The sequence below is a fragment of the Tinamus guttatus genome, unplaced genomic scaffold, assembly GCF_059628265.1.
Source record: "Tinamus guttatus ecotype Peru unplaced genomic scaffold, ASM5962826v1 Tinamus_guttatus_pri_ptg000343l, whole genome shotgun sequence".
NCBI classification, from domain to species: Eukaryota; Metazoa; Chordata; class Aves; order Tinamiformes; family Tinamidae; genus Tinamus; species Tinamus guttatus.
Window position 1 is genome coordinate 184,233 of NW_028288877.1, and position 20,099 is coordinate 204,331.

Below are 20,099 nucleotides of genomic sequence, written 5' to 3' on the forward strand. Positions count from 1 at the left end.
CGTCAGAACTTACGGACCACTGGAACAAGGCAGAAAGCAGCAGGTGACTTGGTGACTACCTTAGCGCTGCACTTTCCTGGTACGAAACACTTGGTGCCACAGCCCTAAAATTCGGTCAGTCTATTTCATTACAGAAAATAATTAAGGCATAAAAATATGCATCACTCTGGCCTGCTGCACTGTAAATACCCACTTATGCAGGATTTCGTGTCAACATTGTTTAGTTAATAGACTGTGACAGCTTTGAGAGAGCTGCTGCTGCCTCATATATGGGAGAAATTAATTAGACAGTTCCTGAAAGGTGCCTTGACAAGAGGCGAGCTAAAGGTTTCTGTGCAATGTAATTGCACTGCACTTGCAGTAGACACTGTAGTGTTAAATATCTTGTCAGATTTTATCACCAGGCTATGAAACCCTTAAAAAACACGCAACCGGAAATATAACGCAGCTGCAATGTTTTTACAGGTGCTTTTTCATTTTAGTAATGGTAGATTTTATGACTAACTGAATATCCTTACTCAGCCTAGGGGATGTTCAGACAAAGCATGAGAAGGAAAAGTTTATGAATTTAAACATGTCGTTAAGACTTAATTTCCTTTTTTTTTTTTTTTTTTTCTGCCAGTTTGGAAAGGTATGATTTCAGTTAAAAAATGGGTAGATGAAAATCCTGTACCAGCCTGTATGTGTATAATAAACCTTTCTCTACTAGCAGCTATCAGACTGGCTTTATATCAGAGGACCTGATGTGATAATACTGGTCAAGGCATCTGGTTTAAGCTCCAGCTAGTGGAATAAGGACCAGTTCTTGCTTTCCCTGCGCTGTTCAAAGGGGTCCTGTCATGGAGCATATTGAGAAGTGCTCTATAATTAGCTGGCTATGGTAAATAATGCAGACCAGCAACAACTTCCTTCTGCTGAATTGGACCTGAATACTGAGAAATGTTTACAGGCTAAGGCCATGTTCTCTCGGCATTCCCGCACCACCGTCATGAACCCGGGGCCTGCCTGAGGCTTCTGAGTGCTCTTAGAAATAATAATTTGTGTTGCTTTATTGTGACGTTATTTGAAGATCGCAAGCAAAGTGCAGCTGTTTCACAAGAGTGGCGTGCCAGGTCCACTCAGGAAATTTGGAACTGCCTTGTGTGGAACAAAATTTACCTCCTTGCGTTTGGAACTGGGTTGACGCCACCCACAGGGCAGGTCGCAGATTTTGCAACTCTCCGTCATAGTTGGACCAACTTCTATTAAAGCACTTGCAGTTCCAAATTTTACTGATGTTAATAGATTCAAACACAATTATTTATACACAGTCATAGCCCTGAGGAAGTGTTTCTGAAAGTGCAATGGATTAGTGATTCAAGAGATAGGGAAGCAATTTGTCACATAAAAACTAACGTAATATAGGGGGAATTCTGAAGGGACTTAAGAAAAACACACAGCTAATACACACAGGGACAGAACTGGAAAAAAAAAGGATAAAGAAATTAATCACCGAATAATAGAAATATCTGGATTAAATTGCTGATTTTAAGCTACTTCACAGTGTTTAAGAAATGGAAAAAAAGGGAAAATTACCTTGCAAGTTTTCAGACTACAGTTTTTGTTCTTGATGTATAGACATGATTGATTTAAATGTCATAGTTATAGCTGTTCTCTAGTTTATAGAAAATGCTGCAAGGACTGCACTGTCAGTTCTGGAAGTATAGGCACTTAGTTGAGACATTAAATATGTCACTGCCATAGCACTCCCTACCAAATCTATTAGCTTACAACTACTTACAACTCCATGCAATACATGTCTCTGATCATCCAATAAATATCCACTCTCAGGTGCAAATAAATAAGAGTCAATGACTCTCAACAATGAATTTAGCTAGTCAGTTATAAAAAGGAATACTGAGAATAATCAGATCTCTAATGGGTGCAGAAAACTTAATTTATACTATATTAAACTGGACAATTTATTATGGAAACTCTGCAACAAGAAAAACTAAAAGGAGTATTACAGACAGGGCTAAAAATAATTCTTGTTTATGCTGTGTTTTCTGTCTAAAAATTTTTGGTATATAAAATTGTTACAGAAAGCTGCCATTCTACAAAAGAGCTGTGTGTTAGGGAATAGTGTTAAGATGGCAATAATGCTGAACACGGTCATAGTTTGGAAGAGATGGTACTGGTGAAATCTCTGGATTTCATGCAGAACAGAACTATTGCTTCATATTAGCAACTGCTTAAATTTAAAGAATTTTCAAATCTGGAAAAAACTGTTGTCTATTGAATAAGAAACCTAAATATTTAGGCTGTAATATGAAATATCTTTGGAGATAAAGAAACTTATCTTCCTGTGGTTCTATGCCATAGGCAGGATGGCATGTTAAGCAAAAATGCAAGGATTTCTGGCAATTGCTAAAAATTCTTGAGCAACAGCGTTTCAGATAATGTTTCTGCCAGCTATGAAGCACAGATCTACAGAGTCTAAAGTTGCCAAGAGCTATAAGGGTTGTTCAAGGAAGCACTTATTGCGCTTATTTTTAAGCATATGAGTGATCTTGCCCACCTGTGTGTGAAATCTGTGCACAGGTACTCTGCTAAATTATGGTTAAGAAAAAAATGGTGCCAATGGGCAGATGGCAAAGAAGAGCCAGCTTTGAACTGATGAACTGATAGAAAACTTGATAAAGTCAGCGGTCATTGCTTTAAAGACAAATGGATGTTGTTACCACTAAGAATAAAAATATTTTCCCTTCTTCCAGTAAGCTACAGTGACCAGGCTGCTAATATCTCTAGGAACGCTGTTATGTAGCTCTGCTTGAGGTGCCATATGATATAATGGGAGAAGGACGAGCTGAGGCGGCAGGCAGCATATGGACTAGCCATAGGATAGGCTCCCTCGCAAGCCCAGTCCTTTCTAGTCCTGCTGTCCTTAGGGGGCTGCTCTGAAATGGGAGGATCGGTGAGTGATGCTTACAAGCCATATCATCATTTTGGGGGTGGGTGGGTTTAGTGGGTGCTTGGGGTCTGGCTGTCACTTTCTGGCTAGCCATCTGACACTTCTACTCCACTCTTACCGGCTTATGTGTTTTTATACATACACTGCAGCTGGTCATAAAGCTGACCTTTACAAATGTATGGTCTGTGATATTTATTTTATGAGAACATAGATACTTGAGCCAAACCAGACTACACCTAATAAGCCACATTCTAATTTCCTTTACAATATTATCTGTAAGTTGATTGATGGCAAGTGCTTTTTTAGCATTACAAGTGGACAAGCTTTTGACCAAATGCTGATATGATAATGTGATAAAAGTGAAAAGAACAATAAAATTACTTTTTTTTCCACTAGATTTTAAAATGGCAAAGCATGCACCAGAAATGAGATATGTATAGACAGCATAATATGCTTTTTGGATCAGAGCCAGAAGAATCTTGCGCATTTACTGCTGAGCTGATGCTTGGATCCAGCAACATGTCTCTAGTGACTACCTGCAAAGCCTTAAATGACTATAAAACACATTCAGACCTAATCTAACTAGAATCTCCTTGTACGGTCTTCAGGCAGACTGTGAGAACAGAGCCAAATCTTGCTGTGTTTCTTTAGGGCACTTTGGGAATGCACTTCCTCAGGAGGAAATACAATATTTTGCATTCTATGCATAAAAAAAGGTCCAGAAGTGGGTCCAATGTCTACAGCGCTCTATCCAGCTACCCCCATGTGAGTTCGTGGGCACATAGGCCATAGCAACCACGTAACATGGAGCATTTTTCGCTGCCAGGGCTCGGTTGAGCTGGCAGTGGGCGCCTGCTCTGTACGAGCACCAGCCCTTTGCCGGTCTCGCCCTGGCAGGTAGCACGGAGCAGATGGCAGGGATGCCTGCCCGTAAAATAAACAGGCACCGGTGTCTGGGTTTGCCTGCTGAGTCATCCAACCTAATGACTGAAGTTTTAAACACAGACCTTCACAGTCCTGCTTTTGGGAGAAGGGATTCCTCTGTGTGTGCGTGTGCTGGGAAAACCTTGAAATAAGGCTCTGTGTGTGCAACTTCTTAAAGAGGATGAAAATGCATGTTTTTGCTATGGATTTGAAACTGATTAGGAACAACGCATGGAACAGCGCAGTGCAGACATCCGTCACAAGACCTCAGAAGGTTAATTGCTATCTGGGAAACAGTGTCAGTCCCAGAAGTCAAAATTATTGCTCAGGAAAATTCTTATGACTCAGACAAGTGGACAGAAAAAGAATAAATACTGATGAATTAACTGCAGCCACTAATTACATGCTTACGTAAGAGAAGAGAGAAAGAAAAAGTATAAATGAAAACAAACAAAAAAACCAGCTAACTTGCTCTTGTTTGATATTTGCTAAGTATCCGGAAGATTTCATGGGCAAAAAGATGGAGTGAGTTCAACAAAAATAACCTGCCAGAGGATTTCAGCAGCCTCATTCTAAACCTCCTGAACTAACAAGGATTCTCAGCTTGTTTCATTGGGAATCAGAGAGCAGATATGTGTCAAGATAAGGTTGTATTAAGCCAGAGAAACATTTGTTCACATGCTATTATTTTTGCTCCACAGCAAAATCAACAAAATTTAATTAAAATTTTGCATGAATTGTTTCCCATGTTAAAACAAAAACAGGGAAAATATAGGTGATGCAGCTGAATAAACATTTCTAAAATGGGTAAAACTGCTGTAAAATTGAATGGAGAAATATGTATCAATGAAATATGCAAAACTGCAAACCAGAACTAATTAAATAAATGTTTTAACTATGCCTTTTTAAAAATTTGATAGTTACTTACCAAACCAAGAAACCAAGAAAAAAAAGTTGGAGCAATTATTTTTCTGAATACCACATCCATTGAAATTTTGGAACAAGTAGATCTCAGGATCACACCTCATTTTAGAAGAGAAAAAAACTTTTTCTTCTTCTTTTTCAACTGCCAGCTGTGTTCTCCATTTCAAATGAACCAGATATTGAACTAAAGTAAGTTAAAATGAAGAATACGTTCTAAATGTACTAGACAATATCAGTGTCTTAATTCACCTATTGCTTAAGTTTAGTTCTAGGTGCTTAGCTGCAACTTCCCACAGACCAGTATTCTTTAAAAATATGCCAGAAATCACACATTCTACGATGATCTTAATTTAAATGATTACAACTGTAATTGAAAAGGCTTAATTTACAATTTACTATAAAGCATCATAAAATAAAATGATGTTTTCTATAAATATCCATCTATGTAACTGAAATTAAAGAAACTAATTCTAATAAATAAATAAATAAATGAGGAAATTGAATCACAGAATGGTTAAGGTTGGAAGGGACCCTTAGAGATCATCTAGTCCAACGCCCCTGCTCCAGCAGGGACATCTAGAGCACATGGCACAGGGTGGTATCCAGGAGGGTTTGAAGATCTCCAGAGAAGGAGACTTCACAGCCTCTCTGGGCAGCCTGTTCCAGGGCTCCATCACCCTCACAGCAAAGAAGTTCTTCCTCATATGAAGATTAAACTTCCTGTGTTTTAACTTATACCCATTACCCCTTGTCCTGTTAAGTGAAGAGTCTGGCCCCATCCTCCCTACAATCACCGCTCAGGTACTTGAACATGTTGATCAAGTCTCCTCTCAGCCTTCTCTTCTCCAGACTAAACAGGCCCAGCTCATCTTTGAGGCCACAAATCATCTTTGTGGCTCTATGCCGGACCCTCTCTAGAAGTGCTTCTTGTGCTGGGGAGCCCAGAACTGCACCCAATACTCCAGGTGCGGCCTCACCAGAGCTGAGTAGAGGGGGCAGGATCACCTCCCTTCACCTGCTGGCAATGCTCCTCCTGATCCAGGCCAGAATCTCATTGGCCTTCTTGGCCATGAGGGCACATTGCTGCCTCATGGTCAACTTGTTGTCAACCAGGACTCCCAAATCCCTCTCCGCAGAGCTGCTTTCCAGCAGGTCAACTCCTAATCTGTACTGGTATCTGGGGTTATTGCTCTCCAGGTGTAGGACCCTGCACTTGTTCTTGTTGAACCTTGTAACGTTTCTCTCTGAAATTGAGAAACACATAAAATACCATCTCTTTTCCAAGAGACACAGGGTGGCCAGATGAAATCTGCTGGAGGAACCTCTTGTTAAACTGTGGTCCCTCACACTGGATGAGGGAATATCATCTGTGTTAAAAGTCAAATTTTAATATTCTTTAAGGATTTTCTATGTGGAAAAGAAAGTCTGTGGGCATTTATTTCACACAAAAAATGCCTCAATTAAGTTTACGCTATTCCACTGTTGCTCTTTAAATTCAAATCCTTCTTACTTTATACTGACTTCCCTGCAAGTGCCCTGTGTGGACAATCTGTTAAAGAGAATTTGCTCTTGCTTAATAAGATCAGAAGTGGAGTAAATGGTGTTTGAGAAGCAGAGTTCATGACTCTAGGTCATCTAGAGGTGCTTGGTTTGAGTAGACCTTCTGTAGCTTCTGTATTCCTGAAGCCTTCAGGAGGTTAGAAGTACCAGGGTCAATTTTAGTCTCTGTTTAAGGAAATAAAATGTATACTGATGGTTAGGACTGGAAATTTGTCTTAAAAAACTGGTACGACTCCATCCTTCAATGAAGGCAGTAAGGGCTGGCTGCTGGGCTCTAGGAATTGAAGGATCGGCTTCATTTGAAGGACATGGAGAATATGTGGACAGGAGAGATGGTAACAAATGTCGGAAGCTACGTGTGGCTCAACACCGTCTCCCCACTTTTTGATCCAAGGTGAATCACTGATATCAGCGGGAAAGACACCTCTACCACAGCAGATTGGGAGTCGCACTGTGAGCAGAGATTCCCCATGCTTCAGGTGTGATATCGGTCAGTACACTTAACCTTTTCTATTCACATGTGGAAAAGCAAAGTTATTCTAAACCTGGATTTTGGCATAAGAGCTAATAAGTATAAGAAATAATTGCAAAGAAAATATTTTGGTGTTTAAAGACTAAACATTTTAGCGTCTAATAGTCTAAATGACTCCATTGATCCCCTTCAGTTCTTACAAAAATACTCAGTTTTTCAGATGTAATCTCTGTTTACAATGGCAGTGTTTGAACTCCTGAACACTTTGCCCTTGGGTGAGACTGTGACATTGTGTATATCCCTTTAAAAGTAGCTATATTTAACGAGCATGTGTGAGGTGAGAACTGCGGCAAAGGATCTAAAGGATGATGTGCCAGCCAAAACATGGGCCTGTCCAAAACGGGATTAACTAAGATTTACTGTAACGCTCGGCCCTAATGAATGACAAGGAACAAGGTAGGGAAGGAGCATTGCTCCAAGTGGACGAGCTCTCCCGAGTGCCCTCCTGTTTGCTTTGCAGAGCTCTACATGCTCCGGATAGAGCACCCTGGGTGGTTACGGATGGCAGCCGAGCACAGTCAGGCTTTATATTCCCCTTCCAAACAGTTTACCAATATTGCAACACCCAACTGACAGCTGGCTGGAGCCAACATCTGAGGGAAACGTGTGGCACGTGCCTGGGAGAAATCTCCTAGCACTCTTTAGGGACGTGGTGGGGACGGAGAGGGAGCGCGGTCGGGCAGGCCGTGAGCGCTGTGCCCACTGCTGCTCCTGCAAAGGGATCTGCAACAAATTCACCTTGGCATCCTTGCTATAGCTATAGCATTAATGCAGAACCAGTCAGGCAGAATTTAGGGTCTGACTAACTTACTTTCTTGTGAGGTTAGTATCCTCCCTCACCCCCCATAAAAGTACTGAGCTGCAGGTATAATTACACTATTAAGGTTTGTAATAATTTCTTTTTGTTGCCAGTTAGACCTTTCTATCAGAATCTGGCATTACACTGAAATCACAAAAAGCCATGGGAAGAAAAAATAATGCCTCCATATAGGTATCACCACTCGATTCTTTACTGAGACCTTATACAGAAATTATTTCAGAAGAATAGGACCTTTCTACGATATGTAGTATTTCAATAAATAATAAACCATGGTGGTCACTGAATGTGTTGTTTGCCACAGCAGATGAAAATGCTTAAACACAGGCCTAACCAGTTTGGTACAGTAATTCTGAATTAGTCTAGTGAACGCCAGTTTTTACTAAGAAAGGTTCTCTTCTTAATTCATAATTCTTATTGAACTATCTTATATATCTGGCAGTACACTAAATTAAATAGTCATGAAATGTTACTTCTGAATGCAGGAGTTTTATCATATGGAGGCAGCGCATTAAGGGCCAAGTCTTAAAATCAACTTTTGCTTAGAGTACTTTATGTCTGGTTCTTCCTTGCTCCGAAGGTATTCAGAATATCGATCTTTTAGCTATATTCCAGGTACCGTCTTCTTCAAATTCTTTTTATCCCTTGTAAAACATACTTATTTCACCATGGCACATGCAGGTCTGTACTTAGCAGCAGCTTACCTGTCCTGGTTGCTCACAGGCTGTTTGGTATCTTGCTTGCTGGCATAATTCTTTTACTCTCTCATATTTTGGTAGCTGATTAGATTGCTGAGTGTTTTTGTTGTTTTCCTCCTTCTTGCGTAGAAATTTGCTTTAAAAAAATGAAATTGAGTATTTTATATGTATTCTTCTAAATTATGGAGGTGATGACTTTAACTGGAAAAGCAAAGCTACTTGAAGATTTAATATCTTTAGAGAAAAAAATCCCCCAATTTCTGCTAGGGAACTTTAAAATGACATAAGTTCATACAGTAAAGGAAAGATTCAACTGATATTCTGGAAATTACCAAAAGAGAAATAAGGACTACTGAAAAAAGTCTACTGGATAGAGTTCAGCACCATTAACACTTTAGTGCATGTTCTTTCAGGAGACAGGGTGTCCCGAAGCAGTAATAGCCGTGCTGAAAAGATGAGAAGAGACTACAGTGCTTTCACACCAATTTAGCACTAAAGTGGCTATACAAAATATTTCATAATATGTTTTATAAGTATTATTTTGTAGTATGATACAGAGGATTTCCATAATCTGTAAAAGCTATAAGTGCCACAGGGAAACTGCTGAAAAATTTTTACCCAGAAAAAACTTCACTGTGATAATTGGCAAGATGAGAGAAACTAAAGTGGTATAATAGAAAAGAGAAGCAGCTACAGTCATAACTCCCATTTATACGCAAGCCTTTTCTTAGCTAGAACAAAAATAAAGAATGCTTCCCGACTGAGTTAGAAAATACAAAACCAATTGGTAAGAGAATATTGCACTGTTGGTTTTGAAATGGAGTGATAGAATTGGAAAGAAAATGAGAGAGATGATGACATGAGTGGTCACAAGTAAATGTTAGAGAAGTACGAGATATAGGCTGGAAAAGTTGCCAGAAAATCATGCTTTCAAATTTCTTCTGAGGAAGGAATCTGGAAGGATAGCAGTTCACATAGCCAGTGTGGGAAAGTCAGGCTTGTAAGCTGGATCTCAAGATTTACAGTTTCGTTGAGTGATATAAGAAAGAGGAGAGGGCGGAAAGGAAAGCATGCACAAACGTGTACCCAGCAGGCAGGCTCTCCCCAAACATTCTCACCCCTAATAATTACCCTCTTTCCACCAGAAATGTGTCACGCCAAATTTTAGGCTTCTTGTTTGTTCGAAACCTAAAAGCAAAATAATAATATTTACTGCTGGTGTTTATGTATAACACTGCTAATGTCAACAATTTAAAAAAAAACTCCCCTCTGCCTACATATATGTGTTATTTTACAGATGTGCTATATAAGACAGTCTTCAAAGTGAAAGCTGTGATCATTGGTCTGATATAGCTCATTTTTACAGAATCTTTTTTCCATTTAGTTTTTTATTTACTTGGGTTTGCTTCTGAACTGGCTAAAAAAAAAAAAAGGGCTGTGACCCACCTGTTTCCTGGTCTCTCTAGGTCCAGAAGCTTTAGGACAGATTTGCCATCCATGTCTGGAGGTGTGTCAAGTCCTGCAATATCCAGAATTGTTGGAGCAAGGTCAATATTCAGAACTATCTGAGGCACTCTGCAAATCAACAGAAAAGGTCATAGTTGTATTGCATGTTCAACATTCTCTTGGAATTAGAATGGTAATTAATGTTTATAAGGGCTTTGAAGATGCAAAGCTCTACAGAAGGTCTAAGTTTGGAAATTCCCATTTGAGGGCTATGGCTTTGAGAATGACAGGTGGGATTGCACTACCATGAAAAAAGCTAAGCACAGTGAAATCATGGGGTTCAGTAGATGCACTGCGATTCTCACACTGTTCACGAGGGCATGAAGCCATCCATTCTGCTAAACCAGAAGATGAGCAGTGAAGATGGTGACCTGATTTGTAAAAGCGAAGCCTGAAGTCTGACTACAAGGGCTAAACATCATGCAATTTTCTCATCTACATTATAATTTCTTAACAGTACATTAAGTGAAAGACATGGCTTTTATTAAGAGTCATTATTCTGCAATAATAGAGCGTCCTTTATGAAATGAGGCTGTACAGTGGCAACTACATGAGCTTAGAAACATTTTGCGTTAGGTTCAACAGCTGTGCTATGGACACAAGAGAACGTACACTGATCCCGGCTCTACGCTTGGACCACGAATAAAGAAGGGAACTCGAATATCAAAGTCATATGGCATTGACTTCCCCTTGACCAGTCCAAACTGCCCAATATGGTAACCATGGTCAGCAGTGTAAATAACGTAGGTATTCTCCAGTTCTCCCGTCTCCACAAGCATTTGGTATAACTGAAATACAGCATAGGAAAAACTCTGAATTAAATGTAGCAAAACATGTTTTGTACATAACTGTGTATAACTATTATTTTACTGCCTTAGGTACACAGAACCAAACATGACATTGATGAAGTTACAGAAAGAGACATTCTGGAGATAGACATTTTTACATAGTGCCTTAACTGTTTGGATAAAATCTTCAACCTACAAGTTCAATTTACATTTGACAGAGAGATACTTGCTTTAGGGAAAGAGAGAGGGTCCAGAAATATATGGTACTACCAGTGTAGTTGCATTAGTATGTCTAAAAGTCACTGTAAACTCAAACATAGCTTGGAAAAAAAATAAGATAGAACTTTAGAGCAAAGGATACTCAGATCTGATTTACTGTGTTAGTCAACAGCTTTCTCATTCTCTACTCATTGTGGGCTTGGGAAAAGGTTGTAAATTTTTAATAAAGTTTAAAGAAATCTCTCTAGGGGAACATCTTTGCTCATGGAGCTTGTTTTTTGAACAAAGTCAGGCAAACTACACCTAATAATTCATATATCACGTTACCTATAATTAGCTGTACACAGCATCATTTAAGTCCTGCAAACACTAGCAGACAGACACCTGAATTTTCAGTCAGTGTTGCTGTGATTTGCCAGTACTTAACTTTCAGCTGAAAGATGAACTGTGAAGGGACTGGGGGAAATGAACAGGAGTGAGCACATGTGCTCCTGAATGCATCCATGTGTACAAACAGGCGATGCATCTTTTCTTAACTCCAGGATTTATATCATGCCCAGTGATTCCACCCTCTTTAAAAAAACAGTTTAAAAAAGAACAGCTTATTCACCCCAGCAGTTGAAAGCAACAAACTTTGAAAAAAATCTGCCATAAGCTTGGCACAACATTACAGAGAATTTATGTGTACTGGGGCTACCTGGACTAATTCATCATAGTCAGGGGCATTCCCCAGGCTGAGGTTGGTGAACGCAAGGAAAGAATCGGTTTCTCAGTACATCAGCTTTGCTGCAGACCAAAAAGAACATATTCACAGTAGTTACTTGAACCTACTCTTTCCATAGAGTCATCAACTGACATCAGGGTCTGAAGTCTTTTGCGTTGCAAGACATTGGTAAACTCCATGTGGATAGGTAGCATGGGACCGGTGTACTGCATGATCCAGTGCTTATCCATATTTGGTGCGTAGTTATAGCTGGGGGTGCTGGGAAGAAAAGAAAGGATCTGAGAAATCCTGCAGTATCATAGGCGTTGGAGGAACACAGAAATTATTCCAGTAATCAGTTAAAGTACATATTCCATCTGGTATTGTTAGGGAAAAATATCAATAAACTTCACTTCAGTGGCTTCCAAACATCACTGGTTCATTCAAAACTCCTTCAACCCCACCTGTTTTTTGAGCTTTCCTTCAGGCTCAAAGAGCACTGCCAAATCCATGCTATTATTTGGAATATGTCAAAATATATTCCTTACAAGAATTTGTAATCGTACAACATGTTTATCTGAGTCAGACAAAAACTCCAACCACTTCATAAAACATTCTGTAAATATAACTCAAAAGATAACAGAAACTGGAGATCAAAGATGATATTTCCATTTAGAATTTATGTGAATTGGCCTGATGCTTCCAGTAGAAATGCTACCCCTATATAAACACACGTATTATGAGATTCGTAAGAAAGACATTTGCTCATGGGGTGAAGAAGTATCGCAGTCAGCAGTAAGGTAAGAACAGCTCCAGTTCCCAGTTTTTAAGATGCTCCAAAGAGCGAAAGCACTGATTTGTTTTTCTTCCCGGTCTCCAAAGCCAAACACAAGCATTGTCAGTGAAGCCTAAATCCTGTGCAGATATTCTTTTCTTATGTGAATATAAAACACAATGTATTACCACCATAACATGACCTGTGACAATGCAGCGGAACTAATCCTGCTACCAGAACTAGTACAAAGGAGGAGCACGGCACAGAGCCCTGCTGAATCAGGGAACAGCGTCCTTGTTTAAAGTTTGCACAAACATCAAAGGAAAGACAGAAGAGATTTAAAGGTGTTCTAACCAGGGCTTGTGAATTTTAACGGGATATAAGAAACAAGAATAGCTTCCCAGATATAACACTTCTGAAGGAAAAAGCATTGCAATAAGTTTGCATGTAAATTTGCCATAGACATATACATGGCACAAAAGCTCTCCATTAATCCATTTTTATACCTGGTATGCATGACAACTAAAAGGTGAAGAGAAACAGAGCAAAATACATATCATGCAAGTGCTTCAACAATGTAGGGCCACTTTCCTTCTCTACCATTTGCAGAATCTGATTATAATTATAATAAACTAATGGAAATCTGCAATTTAGTTGGAGAATATTACTGAAAATTTAAATAGAATTTGAAAAGTACCTCTCTAGGACATACAGCTCGCTCTGTCTAATCTACTTAACCACAAGTATCAAGGGAATATAGAACTGAGATGATATCACAGGATTTTTCAACATTTTCATTGTGTGCAGGGGCAGAAAGTTTAGCTTCCTGCTAAGTGAAGGCAAACTTAAAGTAGAATTCCTTATCTGCAGGGAATTCTTCTATTTCAGTGAGAAAAGTCAAAATTTTGACATTTCCCATGGTAGAAGAAATCTGTTTTTTTAAAAAGTAATCTCTACATTGTCTTAAATATAATGAAACTGAGGCCCGGAGCACAAGGCCCCTAGGTTCTTGGCTATGCATCTGCCCTGGCACATGGAAGATCAGAGCTTGAGACCTGGAAGAAATAGGTTTTGGGAGCTTGGTCATCTATTAGGCATTAGGCTGTTGGAAAGCATGGAAACTTCCAGCGGAAACCTACCCCTGTTTCTTCAGAAGTTGGACAACCAGCTCTCCTCTTACGGAACGAGTCCGTTTGGATGAATCAGCGTTCTCCAGCAAAATGCTGTCGTCCCCCCTCCTCTTGCCTCCCCACCAGCCACCTCCTGCGTGCCCCAGCTGCAGAGAGATGAGGTGCCTGTGAGGCCTGCTCAGCCGGCAGCGCAGTGACAGCCACGGCAGTGCCAGCAAGGAGAGCCAGCTGCTGAAACAGTCGCAGCTCTCACGTTCCCAGGCCGTTGTCAGGAGCCTCCTCCACATAATGGATAGGCTTTAAAAGCAGCACTCAGAGGTATAACAGTGCAGCTAAAACCTTTCACAGACACTTTCCAAATGCATTTTGAATTTCTGGGTGAGAAATGCAGTAGCCAGAGCGTGAGCAGAATTTCCCTTTCTGACAATTCAAAGAACAATACTTTTTCTGAAATATCTAATGTGAAAGAGAACTAAATGGAGAAGAAAGAGTAATAGGGAAGGAAGAGAGAGATCAGAAAACCCCATGGCATATCTATGATCCCTCTAAATCCTTGTTTGAGTTCTTTTGAGTTTGAGGAATTCAAACTCCTTTTGAGTTCCTCACAGGATGGCCCTGCTTGCCAGGCACAAAGCTCCAGAAAGTAGATGTTTCATTGCCTTCAGCTCTACCTACCCATTTTACATTATTATTATTGTTATTACAAATATATATATATATATATATATATATGCAAGGGAAGAATATTGCTGATGTCTTAGCATCTTTCCAAAAGGAAAGACCTCTTCTATGTCAGTGATAACTTGTTACTACAACACTTTTGTCTTGAAGGAGTTGGAGATATCAAATAAATGTTCAGCAATTGTAAGACTTTGAAAGTAACTCATCTGTCACTGTTACTACTTCTAAATTTTGAGGAAAAGCTTTTGCTTTGTAGTAAAAGGTATTGTTGTAAAGAATTTTGGATATCCACATTTCTGTGATTCCTCTGACCATTGAAGAGATGTCCTCTGTCTTCTATCCCTTTGTCTCTGCCACAGACCCTATCTTGACTATGGCATATTTGTTGATTCATGATTAGCAAAGAGTATTGGGTTTAATTTTCTTAAAAAAAATAGATTATTTATTTTTAAATACTTTATATACTTATTTTTAAATACTTAATACTTATTTTTAAATATTTCAATTATTTTGGCCTCCAAATCTGCCAAGGAGTTACAGCTTCCCTGTTCACTGCTCTTTACTGGGCTGCAACTGCATGACCTAGGTGCTATATCTGAGGAGAGTTTCTGATTTCAGGATCATTCATGCCAGTTGGTCAGCAAATAGGAAAGCATTTTAACTTCCGAACGTGTGCTTGGAAACTGAGTGAGGGTTCATTTTATATTTTACAAAAGTAGACAACATGAAAAAATACTCTCCTTGATATAAGTAGGTTCAAAATTATCAGCCATGTGGAGATTAATGTGTTTAAAATCTGTGGAGAAGACAAGGACAAAAGCAACAAATGATTATTCTATTGAGAAGGTATACTGTTAGTCATTCATGTAGGCTGTCTAAATTTGGACCCCTCAGTTGTTCACTTAAGTTTGTCCATAACATACTAGGCAGAACATGCTGTGTGAAGACCACGTGTTAGATCTGCTGTGGCATTGTGTAGGACGTTGGAAAATGTCAGATTCATAAAATTTCAAATTGATTTCCCAGATTAACGAACAAAAAATCCCCCAGTTGAACCCAGTCAGGCATTTTCTCACAACTGTTTTCTCTGAATGAGAAAAAAAAAACCACGATGACATCTTGTAAGCATTTACCCAGTAAATAAGTTTACAGACTACTCATCCCATGTGCACATTTGCAAAAACAAAATGATAAGTTAGCCTTGTCTATCCTTAGATTACAATTTCCTTAGGAAAAGAATGATTCGAGTCCTTTTAGCATTTAATGTCTTTACATAATTGTATATTGTGTTATTAGCACTACATCATGGAAACTGAATTAATTGCCTATTTACCACCCATTAGACTGCAAGAGGCAAGCACAGAATGGTGATAGCCAAGCGCTCCATAGGTTATGGAGGTAAATATTTATAAGCAGATGTGCATTTTTCTATTAAAAAAATCTCTAAACATCAATTTAAGTATCCACTTAAAATTATGCTTTTTTAATTTAGAGAGGAGGGGAATTATACTGGCATTCAGCTTTGTGGCCTGAATCCAAAAGGTCTAAGTAACTTTCAGTTACATGGACAATATGCATTTCATATCGCACACTATAATTGCTCTTACTGACAGTGCTTGTATATTTAATTTTGAAGTGCAAAATGGAGCATGCATCCTATTTAATTTCTAAGACACCTCACTAGGTGTCTAGGTTAGAGAAGAAATTTAAAATAATGTTGCTTGTATCTGGGGACATATTAAAATGGGATCCTCAAACAGCAAAGCACTCAGAAATGAATTACACTAACTTCTACTAATAACTGAATTGCCTTTTGTGTGATATTCAACAAAAAAATGCAATAAGGTCCTTCCTCAAACCATTTTTACAGAAAGATATATTATAGTTTCAAGAAGAAAATAGGATTCAATGTGGTTACTGCTCTTTACAGAGTTATGGCATATGCATGAAAAAATGTGTTTTTAAGAGCTCCCTTAGTGCTATTAACATTTATTTTCCAGAAGTTTGGCCTAAATATATCTATTTCCATTAAAGCGGCATTGATATGGAAATAAATAAACGCATTTACAACTATTTGTTAAAGTGTTCATACTAAAAATCTGCATTTGCCTCTATTTACAGTTTACTGATTCCTTTCTCTTTTTATTTAGCAAAAAACAAAATTATATTCACAAAAATACTGCTTGAAGTGATGACTGTGAATGCTTCCATAGAATTGTCGTTGTATTCATCCTAAACATGTTTGGCTAATCTTCTATTTTGACTGGGAATCCTCCAGATGATAGTAAAAATAATACAGCACTTGTTTAAAATGGGACCATCTTCCTTTAATAAAAATAAAAGTCAACAATATTTTAAAATAATATCAATGATTGTGAAATGTGATATCATTGTGAAAAATCCTTACCAGCACAAAATTGGCACCTATATTGTTATTTAAAATATGTGTAGCAAATATAGCTTAAGTAGTGATGTTTCTTCAGAAAAAGAGTAAATAATGAAAGGAATTGAATCATTTTTTTCCAAGAAAAGTAGACTTCCAAGTTTAGGCACTATTCTTGGAAAGCAGGCAGTCCTGATTTTGGGCAAGCTTAATGGTCAAGAAAGCTAGACTGATGGCAGATGGCTGATATAAAGACCAAGTTGACTTTCCCTACCCTGTTTCCGGCTCTACTTTGGTTGCATTTTACAAGTGTATTCCTTTAAAGTGAAGAGTATGTATGCAACTGAGGGTGTGACATATGAAAGTTTGACTCCTGAAGTGTAGCCTAACTGGGATTCCTTCAAGATAAAATAGCAAAAAAAGTTGTCTGTTAAATACGTTGCCTTTGTATTTCAGAATTTGTTGCTGCTGTAGAGGTTTCTCTTTTAATGAAAATCTGATTATTATATCTTCTATATGACCCTATTTCTTATGTTTAAACTCACACCTGTAATTGTGTGTGAGATGCATGAATTTGATCATTTCCCTCTTAGTCACGGTGCCAAGTAGACCTTGGGCTGGCAGTGACAAGAGACTTAGACATATCAAGATTTATGACAGATACAAATGTGTGATCCTCCTCTAATGGGTAAGTGTCCACATTACAGGAAAGACCATCATAACTGGCAGATGTTTGATGCTCGGCTTTGGTGACTAGTGGGCATGCCAAATGTGCAACTCCTACCCCAAAGACCATTTCCCTTTTACCGTATTATATTGGGAACATTTCTGACTTCTCGTACCATTTCTAATTGCTTTATCTAAGACATTTAGCCTGACAGTAGGACTGCTTCTAGATAATCATAAAACATAGCTGTCAGTCCTCCTGCCAGCCTGTCTTTTACTCAGTGCAGCAAGAAACGTTTCAGATTTCCAGTTTTCATGTTCTTCAGTAACCCTGCCTCCTGCAGATTTTTGCTTCTAATGTTTGTTTACTTCACAGCTTATAAACAGTTTAGGCCTGATTCACAGTTCCCCTAAGACTGTTTCACACTGCAAGGTAAAACGAAGCTAAAGCACCAGAGGCCATAAGCATAACTGAGAATTCAGGCTTTCATTAGAGCACCCTTGGAGTCAAAGCTTTCCTGCTCCGTTGCGTGATGGAACAAGCTTCTACCATAACAGCTGTCAGGGATACCTCAAGTGCCATCTCTTGTGTCACAACTTCATATTTAACAACAGCATTTCCAAAGGTCTAGCAACCTCAGCAGATGATGTTTATTACCAAAATTCTTCCAGCATCAATGTACTGCTTTCATTCAGTACATCTTCTCCAAAGTGTCTTCCATGGAAATAAGCTTTGGGCATATCTAGCTGTATTGGTATGATTTATTTTCAGAAAAAAAAAAATAATAATATCACTCATTGTGGTGATAGCCTGGAGCAAGCAGCTAAACTTTTGGAAATACTTTTAACTGTCAGAAATAGGAACCATTCAAAAGAGGAGAGTTGAGAAGGGTGGGAGAGAGCATGGATGCTTAGAGAATGTTTATTGCTTCCAGTATGATATAGTTTGTGTTTTACGTTAAACTGGAGCTTTTGAGAATTAAGATAAATCATTTAAAATTACTGATTAAACCATGAACACCTCATTATTTTTCCTGTCTTTGTAAGCCTTTTCATGCCACTCTAGCAGGTCGTCTATACTGAAGAGGAAAGCATTATAGGATGGAATGTACGTCTTCCTTGTCATTTTGTCTTTGATAGATTTTTCATAAATACTATGGACTATTCTGCTGCATCTATTTCAAGGTGGGGAAATAAGACACTTAGGCCCTAACATTTGAGATACTGAGAGCAGAACCCTCCTTGAAGTTGAGTATTTCCTTCAGTAATCACTCTCCTTGGCACACACACAAGTGCAATTTTTTGCTATTCAAAATTCAGCTTGTTGTTGTTGTTGTTTTTTAATTTATAAAGGCAGTCTTTCAATCAAATGATAGGCATTTTACCAGCAAAGAATGTGACATAATTTAAGCTGTGCCTCAGCTGTCCTGTTAAGCAAAACTTCCTCTCACATGTGGTTGACAGGCTATGTTGATTCCTAGTTTGTAGGTATAACCTTCCATCTCAGTTTGTAAAGCCAGCAAGCAGCTTTTGACCTGTTTTCCCTTCTTTGTTGGAGGTAGGCGTTACAGTAACCTGATATAGCAACTGCATTTTTAAAAACAAGATCCAAGGTCAGATGGCTGTCACCCAAGGTCAGAAAAAGAGATTCAAATGGTGCTTGACCACCAAGGAAGAAAACCTAAGGGTTAAATGTTCAAGTTACACAAACTTTGGCAGGAGGGATTTTATTGTTCTCATACTTTTTTCACACAGAGCAACAAGTATTTCTGTGAGAACTTAACTTCTTGTATCTTTTAGGCAGAACATGTTACTATTTTTTTTTCTAGGGAATCAGTTATTTGGTAGTTTCAGCCACGCAGTTTGGCAGTTTGTCTTCAATTTGTCTCATTTCTTAGTCTTCAGACTTAACTCTAACGTATACAGTCAAGTCAGTGCAACAAGAAACAAAAACAATTTCCCAAGTCACTCTCCAGCTAGATAGAGAAGAAACTCATTGCAAGAAAGCTGCCAAGAAACCAACACCACCAGAAAATGGGAAGATGCACAGCTGATTCTCATATTCTAGGTTGCTAACTTAATCCTTTGATCCTAGCAGCGCAAGCTAGAAGAAAGGGGGCTGAACACACCAAGAGTAAGGCGCTGTTCTATCAGAATACGGCTAGCATGGACCCTAAAATGAGTTACATTGGCCTGGGGAGAGGTAGGGCAAGACATGATGATTCAGTGCTTTCCTTCAGACATAGCCCCCACAGCTAAGCTGACACAGTGGGAAGCCTACCCTCCTTTCTGATGAATTGTCCCCAGCAAAAAGAAGAGCTTGCCCAAGGCTAGACAATCTGTCTAAATGATGAACAATCTGTTGACCAGAGCCAGAACAAATAGATTAAAACTCTCTTGCTATAGAATGAGGTGATTGAAAGAAGATATGGGAAAGGTCTATTAAATTTGATTTCCTTATTTCTCACAGGACAGGAAGAAGGGAATAACTGGTGATACAGGCAAGCCATGCGTTTAAAGAAAAGTCAGTGTTCTGAGCACACAGTGCAGACTGGAACTGTGCATTTGTTGCCACAGGGCAATGCAATTGCCTATGGCCAAAATAAATCAGACCAATTCAAAGAAAATGGGAAACAACAGCCTATATCCGCTTCACCTGAACCAATGATTTCCAAAAGCTGGAGGAGCAGGAAGAAAGGAATATCTCTGGACTTTTTCTTAAACATCCCCTGCTGCTTTCTACTGGAGCTTATAACTCAGGGAACTAAATTAGCAAGTCTGTCTTAATTTAACTTTTGGATAAAAATAAGGCAATATTAATTCTTCAGGATGGTTATGCAAGA

At 38.8% G+C, this 20,099-nt stretch overlaps 1 protein-coding gene across 2 annotated transcripts in view; it reads right to left on the minus strand.

Moving 5' to 3' along the window:
* Positions 1-20,099, minus strand: part of SULF1 (sulfatase 1) — a 61,618-nt gene that overhangs the window by 20,266 nt on the left and 21,253 nt on the right. For both annotated transcript variants that reach the window (XM_088529743.1, XM_010213261.2), the window contains exons 5-9: positions 11,750-11,900; positions 10,524-10,699; positions 9,852-9,980; positions 9,537-9,593; positions 8,412-8,541 (exon numbers count right to left, since the gene is read on the minus strand). In XM_088529743.1, coding sequence (XP_088385869.1) covers positions 8,412-8,541; positions 9,537-9,593; positions 9,852-9,980; positions 10,524-10,699; positions 11,750-11,900 — 643 coding nt within the window. The remainder of the gene's footprint in view (positions 1-8,411; positions 8,542-9,536; positions 9,594-9,851; positions 9,981-10,523; positions 10,700-11,749; positions 11,901-20,099) is intronic.